Below are 14,498 nucleotides of genomic sequence, written 5' to 3'. Positions count from 1 at the left end.
TTAAAATTGTTTCAGTAGTAATTGTTTAACTATATTATCAATACACAATACTGATCACTGATAATCCTGATACCATTCAACGTGTTAATATTGTTCGAGTTCTTTTCACTCAGTTAAGATTTCTCTTCTGTTTAATATCTTGGCATAAAACCCATTTTTCATCTCTGCGAGCATTTTGTTCAGAAATGGGTTCCGTTTCAAGCGATAAAGTGGAATGTGACGTTCTTGATTCCTCTGATCAAGATTTTCATCAAACAGTTCTCGTAGCACTCACTTTTACGCTCTGCTGAACTTTTCGATTTTGTTAATAGAATAGCAAAATGAAATTGTTTCAAAAGTTCAAGTATTCATTGCATTCTACCATTTAGATTCTTCTTACATACAATTGTTTTAATACATTATTTGAATGCCTTTATTTTTTTAAATTGAAGATTTACTGTTAAAAGGTAATTGTAATTCTAATTATAAAAAGAATCGTTATCATTTTTATATTCCTGCCATTTTTCAAGTCTACAGCATTTTGGAAAAGTATTCAAATTTAAAATAGTGATTTAAAAAACGTAATGCCGCAGGCAACGAATTAATTGGTTAATAATAGCAATTGTTTAAAAAAGACAGATGTAACAAATAAATTTTTTCGTAATTTTCATTTGTAGGCAAAATTGGTTTTTGTCAAATTATAAAATTATAGTAGCAACTAATATATTTTTTTAGGAAATATATAAAAAAAAAGATTTATCACTTCGCTGTCGTCTTATTTACGTACTGATATGGGAACGATATATAGCCAGATGCATTTTCAGCACATATGCAGAAAAGTAAATCACTCATTCAGTTCAATAGTTCCCCTGATACCAAGGTCTTCGGTTTGAAACATATCCTTTCAAAAAAAAAAGTTTTAAATGTTTTCTGCAATTCACATCAATATAAATACTGACCTAAATAACGAATTCTTCACAAACTTATAACTTTAATCATTTTTTTGAGTTTTATCAGAATTATTTGGATGCATATTTTTCAGACTTGAAATGTTCAAAATGTGCGGTAATTGAAATATTATGTTTTTAAATACTAAATCAGAATACATATCTTGTTAACACGTTAAATGCCGGGGTGAAAATGGCCATATGTTATAGGTCATACGATTCACTATAGTATTGTAATTTTTTAGATCATGATGGTTTATATTAATCTAAAGTTAAATGCATAATTTTTAAAGGAGAAGGTTCTATGTATTAGAAGAATAATTTTTAAAGGAACAATGTAAAATTTATAAAATGAAAATAATGTGAAATACATAATTAAATTAAAATTATAGCTCTCTCTATGGTCCGCCGTCCGAGTGTTAATACATATAATATTAATGTCACTTATGATTTTCTTTAATTTCTTTCAATTATTAGATTATACTGTAATATAAATTTTTGTTGATATCAATACCACCGATTTTACTTAAAAATCTTAACTTTTTGCAGTCGAGTTACACTACCATGCAAAAGTTTGGAAGCACTTAAACAGTTACAGGTTTTCATGATAATAAAAATTTTACATAATACATATATTATATTACTCACAATATGTAATAAAATGTTTACAAATAGTTACTTCCAATATACATAGCAACGAAGGATTACTTATTCAACACAAAATAATGACTGCTTCTAAACTTTTGAACAGTAGTGTATATTGTATATTAGATTTTATTTACCCAGGAAATCAATTTATTTGAAAGTGATGTATCGTTGCAAGTATCGTTGCAAGCTTTTTAAGAAATGAAATAATATGAAGCTAAAGATGAAAAGCTGTCTTGAAGATTTTCTCTTCAGAATCTTCTTTTCCTTGAAACTTTTAAATTTCCCAAGTATTGGAAGCAGCAGTACCAAGGGAGCGAACAGGAATACTTTTGCATAAATATGCAATTTCTAGTACCAATTAGAAAACAAATGTTATTGCTGTTTTGAATATCTCAAAATCTGCGTTTTGGTCTACTTATTATACTTTAACATCAAATTGTATTGTTGTAATTTATCTTTATGCTTTCTTTTGTTAAACGAGATTTATTGTTTCTTCTCCTGACATTAATATGAATAATAATAAGTGTAAGATTTATATTAAAATAATATACGTATGTTAATTCTGTCAGTTGTACTACTATTTTTTCAAAAATCCAGTAATTTATTGCTAGACTGTTTAAAAATCGTATTTTTTCAAGGTATTCGTGTATGCAAGACGTTTTTTACTCAAATATTAAGTTCACAACAAAGAATAGGTTGCAATCCTTGGACGGCGGACCATGGAGAGAGCCCCAATTTTAATTTAATTTTGTATTTTATATTATTTCCATTTTATAAATTTTATATTGTTCCTTTAAAAATTCTTCTGCCAATATATGCAACTCTTTGCTTTAAAATTTAATTTTTAACCCGTTCAAGAGTTAATAGCTAATCATTAATCCAACTAACAATTAAATAGCTGTTTTAAATGGTTAACCCAATTAACATTTAATTGCGATTAATGATTAAATATTTGAATGTATAGCACTTGGATAGCAATTATCCAAGTATAATTGACACCAATGTATAGCAATTATTTTAATTTAGCACTTGGAACCAAAGGGATGCAAGTTACACTGTTCGAAATTATTGAATTGAAACCGGAAACGATTAGTTAAATCGTTAAATATAATGTTTTAAGTAAATAAAAAATTTTAGTTGCATTTTTCAAATAAATTCTTGTTAATTTATTCCAGAAATTCCAGCACCATCGACAACGTCCACTACTCCGCCACCCTATTACGTGACCTCATCGATGAAGAAAAACAGTAAGTAGCCTCCATTTAACTGGCTATTCACCTCTTTTCTGTGACGTTGATCTTGATCGCGATTATAGTGTAAAATACGCGAGCGTAATGAAAGAAATTATCAAACGGCGCGGCGGGAGTGGGAAACGTAGTTGCGAACGAACGCGGAATGAAGTAAAATACCCGGCATTAATTTGCAAGCGAAACAGCCCAACCTCCGCAGTCGCGTTACATTCGTTCGTTCCTCCTTTTTTTTAATTCCCGAAGCAAAGATATCCATTCTCGTGTCCCTTCTTCCTATGACGTCTCATCGTACAGAGCGCACTATGTAAAACCGCCTTTGTGTAATGCATTTTAGGTAGAAACGGTAACAAGAAATTACGACAACGACCTATCGACTACGAAGTCGAGGAATGGCGAGATCCAGGTCAGTAAATATCTATTTTAACGCGGCCCGCGTATCTCAGGCATTTCCCCCACGATACACCGTCTGGCTGCCTGTTATACTGCTCCGTTCGAGTAATTAGCGTAATTAAAACCTCGTCAACGGTGCACATTCGATGCGGAGAGATTCTCCGGTGAATCTACTAAATTGCCAATGCTCGGTGATCCCCGCTATCCGTGAACGAATTACTTCACGTTGCTTGGTCCCCTTTAACTAGCCAGAATGGATTTCAGAATTACACTCTCTCAACGACTGTGATTTCACTGATAGCTCCATTTACGCATCACTTGTCCCTCCTCGAAATTTAACTTTACTTTAATATCACGCTTCATTTGCAACTTCCTACTACTTCGTATCAATCAATTACGCGATCGATAATAATTAAAGGCGATTGTAATTAATATCTTATAGTGAAGAGATTTTAAGCTAATTAATAGTACACTTGCCACATACTACCCTGTTCAAATAGCTTTAGGACAAGATAAATAAGACACGATGATAAGCAGTCACTTTGATAAGCAGTTTTAATTGAAGATTTTTTTTAACATTTCAATTACCATAGAATAGTTAGGTTTTGTTATAATTTGGACATACATTGTTTAAATCTATTCAATTAATTTTAAGTGGGCAATACATAGATGTCAATAACAAATGTATCAACATAACAGAACAAAAAGAAGATGATTTTGTTCAAATTAACCCTTTATAGGTCAGTACTGTGGGACAGAAAATAATAATTGTAATATGGAAAATTATCATTTTTCGATTTCTAATATAATGATTTTTATATCCGAGGGTTAATGTAACAGCTTCTTTGGATGATAATGAACAAAACAAATAGAATAATAATTAAATAAATAAAGACAGTGCATGTAATAGATATTAGAGATTTCATTCTGTAGAAGATAACATGCAAACCTAGTTTAAATTATCAAAAGTGTTTTTTGATAAGATGTCACTAAATTAACAAACTCGAAACAAAAATCCATGATTATCTTATTTTGCACGTATAGTACTATATTTCCAACCATATTTTTATTGATTGGTAGAAAGAATAGTATATAAAATAGATTCAAAAAATAAATAAATGGGTATGTAATTGCAATGTGATCAGTAATATTTATAGATCAATAATCTTACTTATTAAAAAAAGATCCGTTATAATTTGCTTATAAATGAATTTTCTTTGACCGAAGGATCAGGTGGTAATTATATTTACCAATAGCCTATAAAGGATTAACTTGTTTTGAAATTGTTTCAATAGTATAGATATCATTAATTTTCCATAGAAAATGGTACCTTTTAATTTTATATATTTTGAAACAGATGAAAAGTAACTTTTGTCATATAATCTACAAAGATAATACTAATACTAATACTAAATGTGCAAGATTTGAAATTATATTAATTTTTTTATGTTATCTTATAAAAAAGGAAAGAGGTCTGTAATGAACAAATTTTCAATTCAATACTAATAGCGCAAGCATTAATTTCTGAAACTGCAAAAATTGGAATGTTAAAAATATTAATGTTATAAAAAATTGATGAACATTAGATATTAGAGTTTAATATAAAAAATAATATTTTTTTATCCATTAACCAGATCTTTTTTAATTCAACACAAGTGTTAAAATTTATATTTAATTTTAAATTCTTCACACCCTTATTTTTTAAGTTTTACGCTATTTATGTATATTTTAATAGCAATAGCTATTAGAATTTTAAAAATGATTGAAAACGTATTTTAAAATTACTATTGTTTTGATTATTTCTCTTTTGTATATGAATCATTTTACTGTATTATAATGTCATTTACATTATATGAATCATATACATAATTTTAGTTTCATTTCTTATTTAACATATCAACACTTTCGTTACCTTACAATTAGGTATCGTCGTCAGTCGCTAAGAGTTTGATCACACAATATCGCGTGCCCGAAAAAAGAATTTGGTCTTTTTTGGATTTTTATTTTATTCAATTTTTTTCTTAGCTTAAGTTGTTTTGTTTTTGATTGATTTGTTAGATTTCTTCTCTTGATTCTCAAAAAGGTAAAATGTTCAATTTTTTTTCTTTTAATTCAATCATTACGAAGGAAACACCTTGGATATGTTTATCTATCATTTATTATAAAACAAAATTTTTTACATATATTCTATTAAAAGGATTCAAAACATTGAAAATAAATGAAAAATTTGTCATGTTGTTTCTATTAATTAGAGCCAATTAATATTAGATTTGATTGAATAAAAAGAGAAAAAAACTGAACATTCTTTATAAATTTTGCTTATAATTTAAGGATATATGCAAGAAGCGTTACTTCACTCGTTTCATAAGTGCTTAATTCATCAGTAATCTGAACTAAAGTAAAGGAAACTTCCTTTCAAAATTTCTAAGTGAACAGTATTAAGCTGAGCTAATTTCGTTTGGAATTTCCGTTAGCTTGAAGCAAATAAAATGAAAGAAGGAAGAAAATTTTAATAAAAATTTCAAATGTTTCTATATTATGAAGCTGAGAACTGACTAGGTTTTATTCATTTCCGGATTCCCAATCAACTTTCATGTAGCCTTTATTGATTAAAAATTATATAATTCCAATTTGATTCTTATGAAATATCTGTTTGCTTCAGTAACGTAAATTTTACTCAGGAAAAAGGTTTCTCCAAAATTTTTCATTGATACAATATGGGACATCAAAAGCTATTTAATCTTGAATTTAATATTTTTTCAATTCTTAAATATTAGATATGGTTTCGTACATATTCCTCATAATAAATATCCAATTTTTTAAAAGGGTATTTTCATTCACAAGATAATTTTATTGCTGAACGAAAAAATGATTTCGTTATTGGCGTTATCGCCGAATCGAGATGCAGTCTAAAGGAGGCTACTGCAAGATGCAGTCTAAAGGAGGCTACTGCAAGATGCAGTCTAAAGGAGGCTACTGCCCTGGGTCCTATTTTTCAGGGAGCCCCATTCTAAGCCCTCTATTTACTATGTCAAAAAATACTGAATTAAATTTGTTTACGTTTGCCTTTTTTCTTTATTATTAAATTTTATCTAATTTTATTTTAATCCTAATCCTAATCCAGCCCTGATTTGTGCTACTTGAATGATATTTCAATAGTTTCAAATTTTTAGAACTTCCCAATTGCCAATTTAACTTTATATAAAACCATATATGAATAAAGTAAATAGGAAAAATTTTTTAGTATATAAAAGATTTCATTTTTGAAAAAGAATTCTGATGAAATAATATAATTTTCGTGGATTAGTGTATAATCAATATTTTTAAGCTAAATTCAGAATTAAATATGATAAACTACGTGCTGAGAGATAATTATTAAAACAGATAATAACTAAAATAGCAACTTCATTCTTAATTTCTGATTAGATGGAGTCCAATATATCCCTGTGGTTCTATTTATCCAACTAATTATTTGATTAGTTTAAAAACGCAAATACATGAACAATAAATAAAATTATAAGTTAAAAATTTCCTGTAAAAAAATGAAACAGACATTTGATTGACGTTTGTCTAGAAATTTCAGTGTTCCTCAAAAACTACCTCACCAGTTAAGAGTTACCGTTCTTATAAAAAGTAGAAACTTCGTTTTCATTATTATTTAATAAATTCTCTCTAATTCCATATTTACATATATATGAATATTATTTGAAGTAAAATTTCGTAATTAACTTGGAAGACGAATTTTTTCAGTACTTTGTTTTCTTACAGTTACCGGTCTGATTACCAGTTCCATTTAAAGTATCACGTACCTTATAAATATTGAAGACTGTAATGTCTTATGAATACGCATGAGAAGACCAATCCAACGAGTTTAACTACCGTTAAATTTTGAATATCGATTAAAAATCTAAATATCCCGCAAGGAAATAACGTATCAACGTACAATTACGTGTATACGCTTTAACGAAGAAAAGGAGTGCGATAAATAATTGCATGATTTACAACCATTATTAAAAATGTTATTCAAAATATATGTAGTAATATTTAAGTAATAGACTCTCTGCTTGTATGCATTTATGAAATTGGTAGTATAATATATCTGCAGTAAGAGTTGTAGTTCTTAATTATTTACAAATGTTTATTGCTTATCAAATGACAATACTTCGTACAAAAATAGTATTAACTGTCAATATTGTTTTTATAGCAACATAATTTCGAATGAAAGCACAGTATAAAAGAATAAAAGATAATTGGCAATGATAAGAACATAACACACTATGATATATTTATTTATTTGAGTGAAATTTACCTAAAACTACATTAATATTTTAGAATATGCAACTAACCTACGTGTACATAATATGTATTTCTTTTTCCATTTCTACTCGTATAATATATTGGAGAACTTTTTTCATTTGACTTTGCCTATTTAGCTTAGCTATTTACATTTACTGTTTCACACTGTATAATATGTTATAAATATTTTAAGATAACTGCATATTATGTACATACACGTAAATAAAAATGAATGCAGACGAAAAATGTCACCATAAAATAAATTAGTACTTAGTAGTAAGCGAATTTTATATTAAAAAAGCATGAAGATTAATTTATGGATAAAAGAATAAACTAAAACAGTTATTTTAATTATGAAATATATGTAGATATTGTGAAAAGCACAAAAAGTAGTAGCAAGGATTAACATTGGTTCAGTTGATTAGCAATTAACACATAGTAATAATACAATAATTTGATAAAGAAGGTACAAAATCACGAATATTATGTTTTCGGAAAGATAATATTTAACACATAATTCTTATCAATTTCTGATAAAGTTGGATGTGTCAGTGGTTAGGTTACAGTGCCAAAATTAGTATACATAGTTTAACTTAATTCATCCCAAACGAGTGCCTAAAGGATTAATCCTTAACCCGCGGACAGCGGACCATGGAAAGAGCCCCAATTTTAATTTAATTTTATGTTTCATACTATTTTCATTTCTTAAATTTTACATTATTCCTCTAAAAATTATTTTTGCAATATATGAAACTCTTTCGTTCAAAGATTATATATATTTTGTAAGTTTGAGTCGCGATTGACACAGACTTCACTATTCAAGGGTTAATTAACACTATATTTTTTGTGACGTAACTGACATCATACATCTAAGAGACATCTGAGATTTTTTATCAAATAAATAACAAAAGATTGTTATTTCAAAAAATAAGTAGTATTATAGTTGATAATAATTATAAAGTAAAGGAATTTATTTTTACCGTCAAACTTTAGTTAATGAAAGCACCTTAAATTAACAACGTTAAATTATTAAATTACAGAATATAATTTTGTTTTTAAATAGCAGAGAAAATTTGTTTTGTTACGTCCGAGAGACGGATGATGTCAGTTAAGGGTTAAGAAAAATTATTCGTTCATCCATCTATGTAAGAAGTTTCAAAGTATTCTGTACACCAGAAGAGTTTCTGGTAGAAAGGTCAGCCTGTCGACACTTTCGTTTTGCATGCCAATAAATTGGCAGCAACTGGCACGAACGTCAAAGTTCTCCAACTCAACTCGAATGACTTTGCTCAAAGATTCTCGAGAGCGTCGAAGCAGTCCCCCTTTTCTCGAAGTTTACTTTCAATTAATGAAAAACGAGTTTCGTTGACTCGCGGCCGTCGACTGCCTTCGGTGGTGAAACGCAGAAACGCGGCACGAGAGAAATTCTTAACGTTTCCTTCTCTTTTTCATCCCTTACCCTTCTCCTTTCCTCCTTTCATTTGTTAAATCGATCGACCTTTACATCGAACCTGTATAGTAAACTGAACAGCGCGAATTGAAGACGAATTGATTCCTATACTGCGCAAACATTTACAATCTGTATTTCTTTTTGATTTTATCTTCATGATAAACAGTTCCCCTCTGCTATAACAAAAGTAATCTTGACGTTTAACACGTTGACTGCCGCAGTAGAAATGAATGTGTATAGTCAGACATATTAAAACATTACAGTCACGTAAATAGAGGAAGGTTAAAGGAGTCAGTTGACCCCATTTTTTTTCTGTAATAAATGCTGAAATAATTTCGAAAATTTCAGAGAACATTGTTGGCAATAAATAAAAATAGGAAACAGTTGGATTTAATATTCTTATAATTCGTAAATATAATAGATTCCAATTCGCAACTATCCCAATTCGCAATTAGTTTAATTTACAACTATTTTAGTTTGAAATTCTTCCAACTCGCAACTATTTCACTTTGCAATTATTTTAGTTTACAATTCTTTCAATTCGTAGCCATTGTAATTTGCAACTCTTTAGCTCGCAACTGTTCCAAATAACAGCCATTCCAATTTGCAACTATTTTAGTTCCCAATTATTCCAAATAGCAACTGTTCCAATTCGCAACTACTATATTCCAAATAGCAATTAATTCAATTCGCAACTAAAGTATTGCCTCGAAATAAGCAAGTGGTCTCTGATTTGAAATAAGCAACTCGCTATCTCCTCTTCTTTGTTTAAAGTGGTCCGCAAAGTGAAAGGTCCGAGAAATGAGTGAGATCATTATCAAGGCAAACAAATTGAAGTTGGCTCAACCTCTTGTGGATTGTCAATCATCCCTTTATCAGTTTCTTTAGATATACATTAAAGTTTCTAAATACAACTTATTGCTTCTGTATCGAGTCTCTTTCCAACCCTGGGAGGGCATATACAGTGAGGAGCAAAATTGAGTGTACACTGTTCAAAATATAATACCTCGGTTAAAATTGGACTAAATAACTTGAGGTTGTTTGAGAAGCTATAAACATTCTTACAATTAGATGAAAAGTCGCGATTTTCGGAAATTTTAATTACTTATAACTTTTAAACGCGCTGATCGATCTCGATGAAATTTTCAGCATGCACATAACACACTTAAATTTACAAATGTCATATTTTAAATTTTCGTTACAGGTTCAGATAAAAAAGTTAAGAAATTGCCTTTTACTACAGGGTGATTCTCTCGCTATGCAAGACAAAAGCCCTGCTGTTCCGTTTTCACACACAAAGCAGTTTTTACCCGCAAAAACAGCAGGGTTCGATTGTGCGGAACGGCTTTTGTCTTGCGTAGCGAGAAAATCACACTGTATTTCTTTCCCGATTTCGACAAATTGTAATTTTTTAAAACGATGAAGATACATATTTAATGAATTAATTTTTATAGCTGCTCAAGCAACCTCAAGTTATTTAGTTTAATTTTAACCGAGGTATTCTATTTTAAACAGTGTACACTCAATTTTGCTCCTCACTGTACATCCCAGTGAATATTTCTGACTCTCTGCGGGGCAAAATGTGTTACAGATGTGCATTATTTTATTTTATTTTTTTTGTTATAGTTTACTTGACTACATTGTATCTATACTATCTTGGATTGACAATTATGACACTAAACAAGATAGCAAAGTGTAATAATATTTGTTTAGGTGAGAAAAGAAAGAATTAAATCCAAATGAAAGGGTTGCTTACAACTTAAAACCTAAATTTAATCTATAATAACAACCTTATTTCGAATTTTAATCGCACTCTTTTCCTTTGCTAATCGCTTGAACTCTTAACTATTTTTTAGTTATATATTAAATTTTAATAATGAAATATTTATGTTAATATTAATATTTTAAAAATTAGATTTTAATCATTATAATCATTATTCTCACTAAAATAATACATGAATAAATTGAAATTATTCTATTATATCATCGCAGTTTGATCCAAATATTGGATTAAATTTACAGAACTAGTGTACCAGATTGGTAGGTGTAATGAGAGGACTAGTTCGTTTATAGAAACCAGAACATTCAGTCAATAGGTATTGCAACGCAGCTTTAGCAGGAGCGTGGTCTCCATTTAAGTTAATTGCACATTGTCCTGTAGTCACGATCGTTCGAGTTCGGCACAAATTCGAGACGGATGAAAGAAATGAGGAAAACTGTGCGGTCGTGAGTACCGGTAAAGACGTTGTTAAGGTGTTGAAAAACGGTTCGTCTGTCGCCGTCCATGCGGAAAGTCACGTACCGTGGATTTTACTCGTAGGTGGGAATAACTTTTTTCGAACGGACGTGCGATTCCGACTTCCCTTCCTGGCGAGCTAACCAAAGCGGACCAAGAACTATTCCAAAGAAACGTCGTGAATTCGCGACGACTGTTCCTCAATTGGTTGCGAAATAAGGAAACTTTGTCGCTTTCCTGACCCTTTTGCGTGCTTTACCACGCTACACTTTCTAATAGAATTGATCAACCGTTTCCAATGAACACTAATTTTCTACAAATTATTAATTTAGTATCTCTTTGATAAGGGCTGTTATATTTTGAGGAATATTTTCTTGGAAAATAGATTGAAGACTTATTTGATATGCATTATATTCCTTTTTTTTTTTTAGGAAAAGTATTTCTTACACTCACGGTCAGATCAGACGTACCTAGAGAAAATGGCAATACATAGCATATTGAAGAAATTATAGACATCTAATGCAATAACGTACACCTAGATTGCATTTGATTGTCATCAGACAATTTTGATTTATATTTGATTGACCTACATACAAATATTTTGGATCTATACTTAAACTTTGACGTGATCGATAATCGACCTGTAGAGTATCGAATACAATGAATTGTCGAACAGAGGGATTTGTTAGTTTGAGTAATGAAAGACCTTGCAATTTCCAGCATTGAAAGGTCACTGGAGATTAATATTAAATAGCAAATGACGTTTCATCGATTACTAAGTTTTGCATTGAATATAAAAATGTATTAGATATAAAAAAAACTTCAGGAAATGTATAATTAAGTTTTTGTCATTAATATTCATTTTCCGTGTCTCAAATTTCACATATGCATAATATTTCATTATTATTTGAAATGATAATAATGTTTGAAACAATTTCAAGAATACATACTCTTCAAACTGTACTTTATAGTTAACTTTTCAGATTGAAATTATTGAAGACCTTGTAGCAAAAGGAATGTAGCTCTATTGCTGACAAGTTCTTAGTTATGATCCATGATACACAGTGCACAAAAATTAATAAATAATTGCATTTATAATAAATAAGTTGGGTAATTATTTAGAAATTTGCCCTCCTCACCGATTTTCGTGACCTTGAAATATGTTGTCAAGGTCATCATTCTGAACAACTTTTCCCTATACATTTTACCGCCGCTCGGCCTTAGTTTCCGAGATATTTGCAAAAATCTTTAGTTAAACTTAGATTACGAGTATACTGTATTCCGGAAAAAATGGAGACTGAATGGTAATTGAAAGAGTGATTGAAGTGGTTTGAGGTTAGGGTTAGGGTTAGGGTTAGGGTTTTGTTTTTCATTTCTTCACGTTGTAATTACTCTTTGTTTCACCTTTTATATATTGTATACTTGGTATTCATTTTGTGTTTCGTCAGAAGTCGGAAACATTTCGGCCATCATGTCGAAAAATGCCATTATACGCTCATTAATATCATGTTGACGTCGGAATAAAAACTCAGCTATATATCCCACGTAATGAGACGTACGAGTTCTATAACGAGGAATATTGGCTCTCGTATCCTGCCATGTACGCTCTAAACCTAAACCTAACCTAAATCTAACCTAACCCTAACCCTAATCCTAACCTCAAACCACTTCAATCACTCTTTCAATCACCATTCAGTCTCCATTTTTCCCGGAATACAGTGTACTGGTGATATAAGTATAACTACAGTTTTTTACGAATATCTCGTCATGAGTGTATGAAATTTATTTTTACATCTGATAATTTATTTACTTGTATTTGCATATAATCATTGCACTACAAATCTTTATGCAAATGTACCCACATTTTTATAAAATATTTTCTCTTCAAATGATAGAAAGTACAACTTCAATTCATACATTTGACATATTTTACAGATTCTGAATAATTTATTTTATATTCTCATATGTATCATATAGTTTTTGTATACTTTAATATGTTATCAATGGATAAATTTTCTCAGTTTAATAATTATATTAGTATTTATAAGAAAATTTATTATACCCATATAATAGTTAATGCATTGAAAGTATCAATATCCTACAAGCGCTTCAGTACTAAAATTTAAAAAAATTCAAGAAATGGAATTAATCATTTTGGCCTATAAATGATTCAAATGGCTCTCATTAACAGACTTACTTCCCAATGACAAAATTAATTTTTTTCAGAGATTAAGAAAAAAATTCTGATCAATTAACTTTAGGAAATGGCTACCATTAGTGCGAGCGTAGGAATTCTTAAAATTTTTATTTTAAACAAATAAATAAATAATATGATTTTCAATTATTAAATATTATAAAAATTAGAATATTACTAGAAAATACGAATGTTGAAATTCTTTATACCAACGAAAGTAAATATTAATTCAAAATTTCCCGCGTAAACGTTTATACGCAAGTAGTGGGAGACCACAATCTTGTACATGTACATATGCATATATGTACTATATACATATATGTAGAACCCCTTTCGCTACATTGTCATTTTCCCCGAGAATGCTTACAGAGAACGGTGAGAACTCTCGACATCACCAGTTAGAGAATATTGAAAATACATTATTTTTTGAATATAAAAAAATATCCAAAAAATTATTTATTCTGATTTATGTTTTTAATACCGAAGAAGTGACTTTGGTTTAGCAAGGTTAGACTTAAGTTATGACGTATGAAACTTGGTCTTTCTAGAGTTAATAGGATTAATGTAAAAACCATTTAATTAAAGTCGCGAAATAATCAGTAAAGTTGGATGGACAACACCATTTTTTCGTAAAATTCATACCACAGAATTCCAGATACAAATAAAACCATTTCACTTAAAATTACATAAAGTACGAATACGATATTGGTCATAAACAGTCATAGGTATTATATCTACTACTTTTGTTGAAAAATGGCGGCACTAATAGAAATTTATACCGTTACTGTAGATTCTCATTATATTACCACATAAGCGATTTAACCTCTACAGAAATTTTCAAGCATTGTATTGTTGCTCTTTCATCATTATAGCCTATGCAAATGATACACTTCTATCTCCTGTTCCCCTCTAAGTAACTCTCATTAGAGGGTCTCTAGGTTAGTGTACACACGAATTTCTTCTCCCCTTGATATTCATATATTCATAGCTGGCAACATTACCGGATTTGTATTAGCGCCACAGGTGGTGATGTTGATTTAAGTTTGGCCGGTTCGTAAAAGTTAGAACAACCGGCCATCCAATCAAGAAGCGAAATTGAACGGGACCG

At 29.8% G+C, this 14,498-nt stretch overlaps 1 protein-coding gene across 9 annotated transcripts in view; it reads left to right on the top strand.

Moving 5' to 3' along the window:
• LOC117609900 (neurotrimin) overlaps window positions 1–14,498 on the top strand; it is a 454,130-nt gene that overhangs the window by 400,607 nt on the left and 39,025 nt on the right. For 7 of the 9 annotated variants that reach the window (XR_004582720.2, XM_034336659.2, XM_034336660.2 and 4 more), the window contains 2 exons: window positions 2,750–2,821; window positions 3,159–3,227. Coding sequence is in view for 8 of the 9 variants with exons in the window: in XM_034336659.2 (XP_034192550.1) it covers window positions 2,750–2,821; window positions 3,159–3,227 (141 nt within the window). In the remaining variant the exon portion in view is untranslated. Of the gene's footprint in view, window positions 1–2,749; window positions 2,822–3,158; window positions 3,228–6,982; window positions 7,457–14,498 lie in introns of those variants that run through there. The other 2 variants (XM_034336661.2, XM_076689916.1) reach the window with 2 other exon arrangements.

Source organism: Osmia lignaria, chromosome 9, assembly GCF_051020975.1.
Source record: "Osmia lignaria lignaria isolate PbOS001 chromosome 9, iyOsmLign1, whole genome shotgun sequence".
NCBI lineage: Eukaryota > Metazoa > Arthropoda > Insecta > Hymenoptera > Megachilidae > Osmia > Osmia lignaria.
This window is presented reverse-complemented; position numbering and strand designations above follow the sequence as displayed.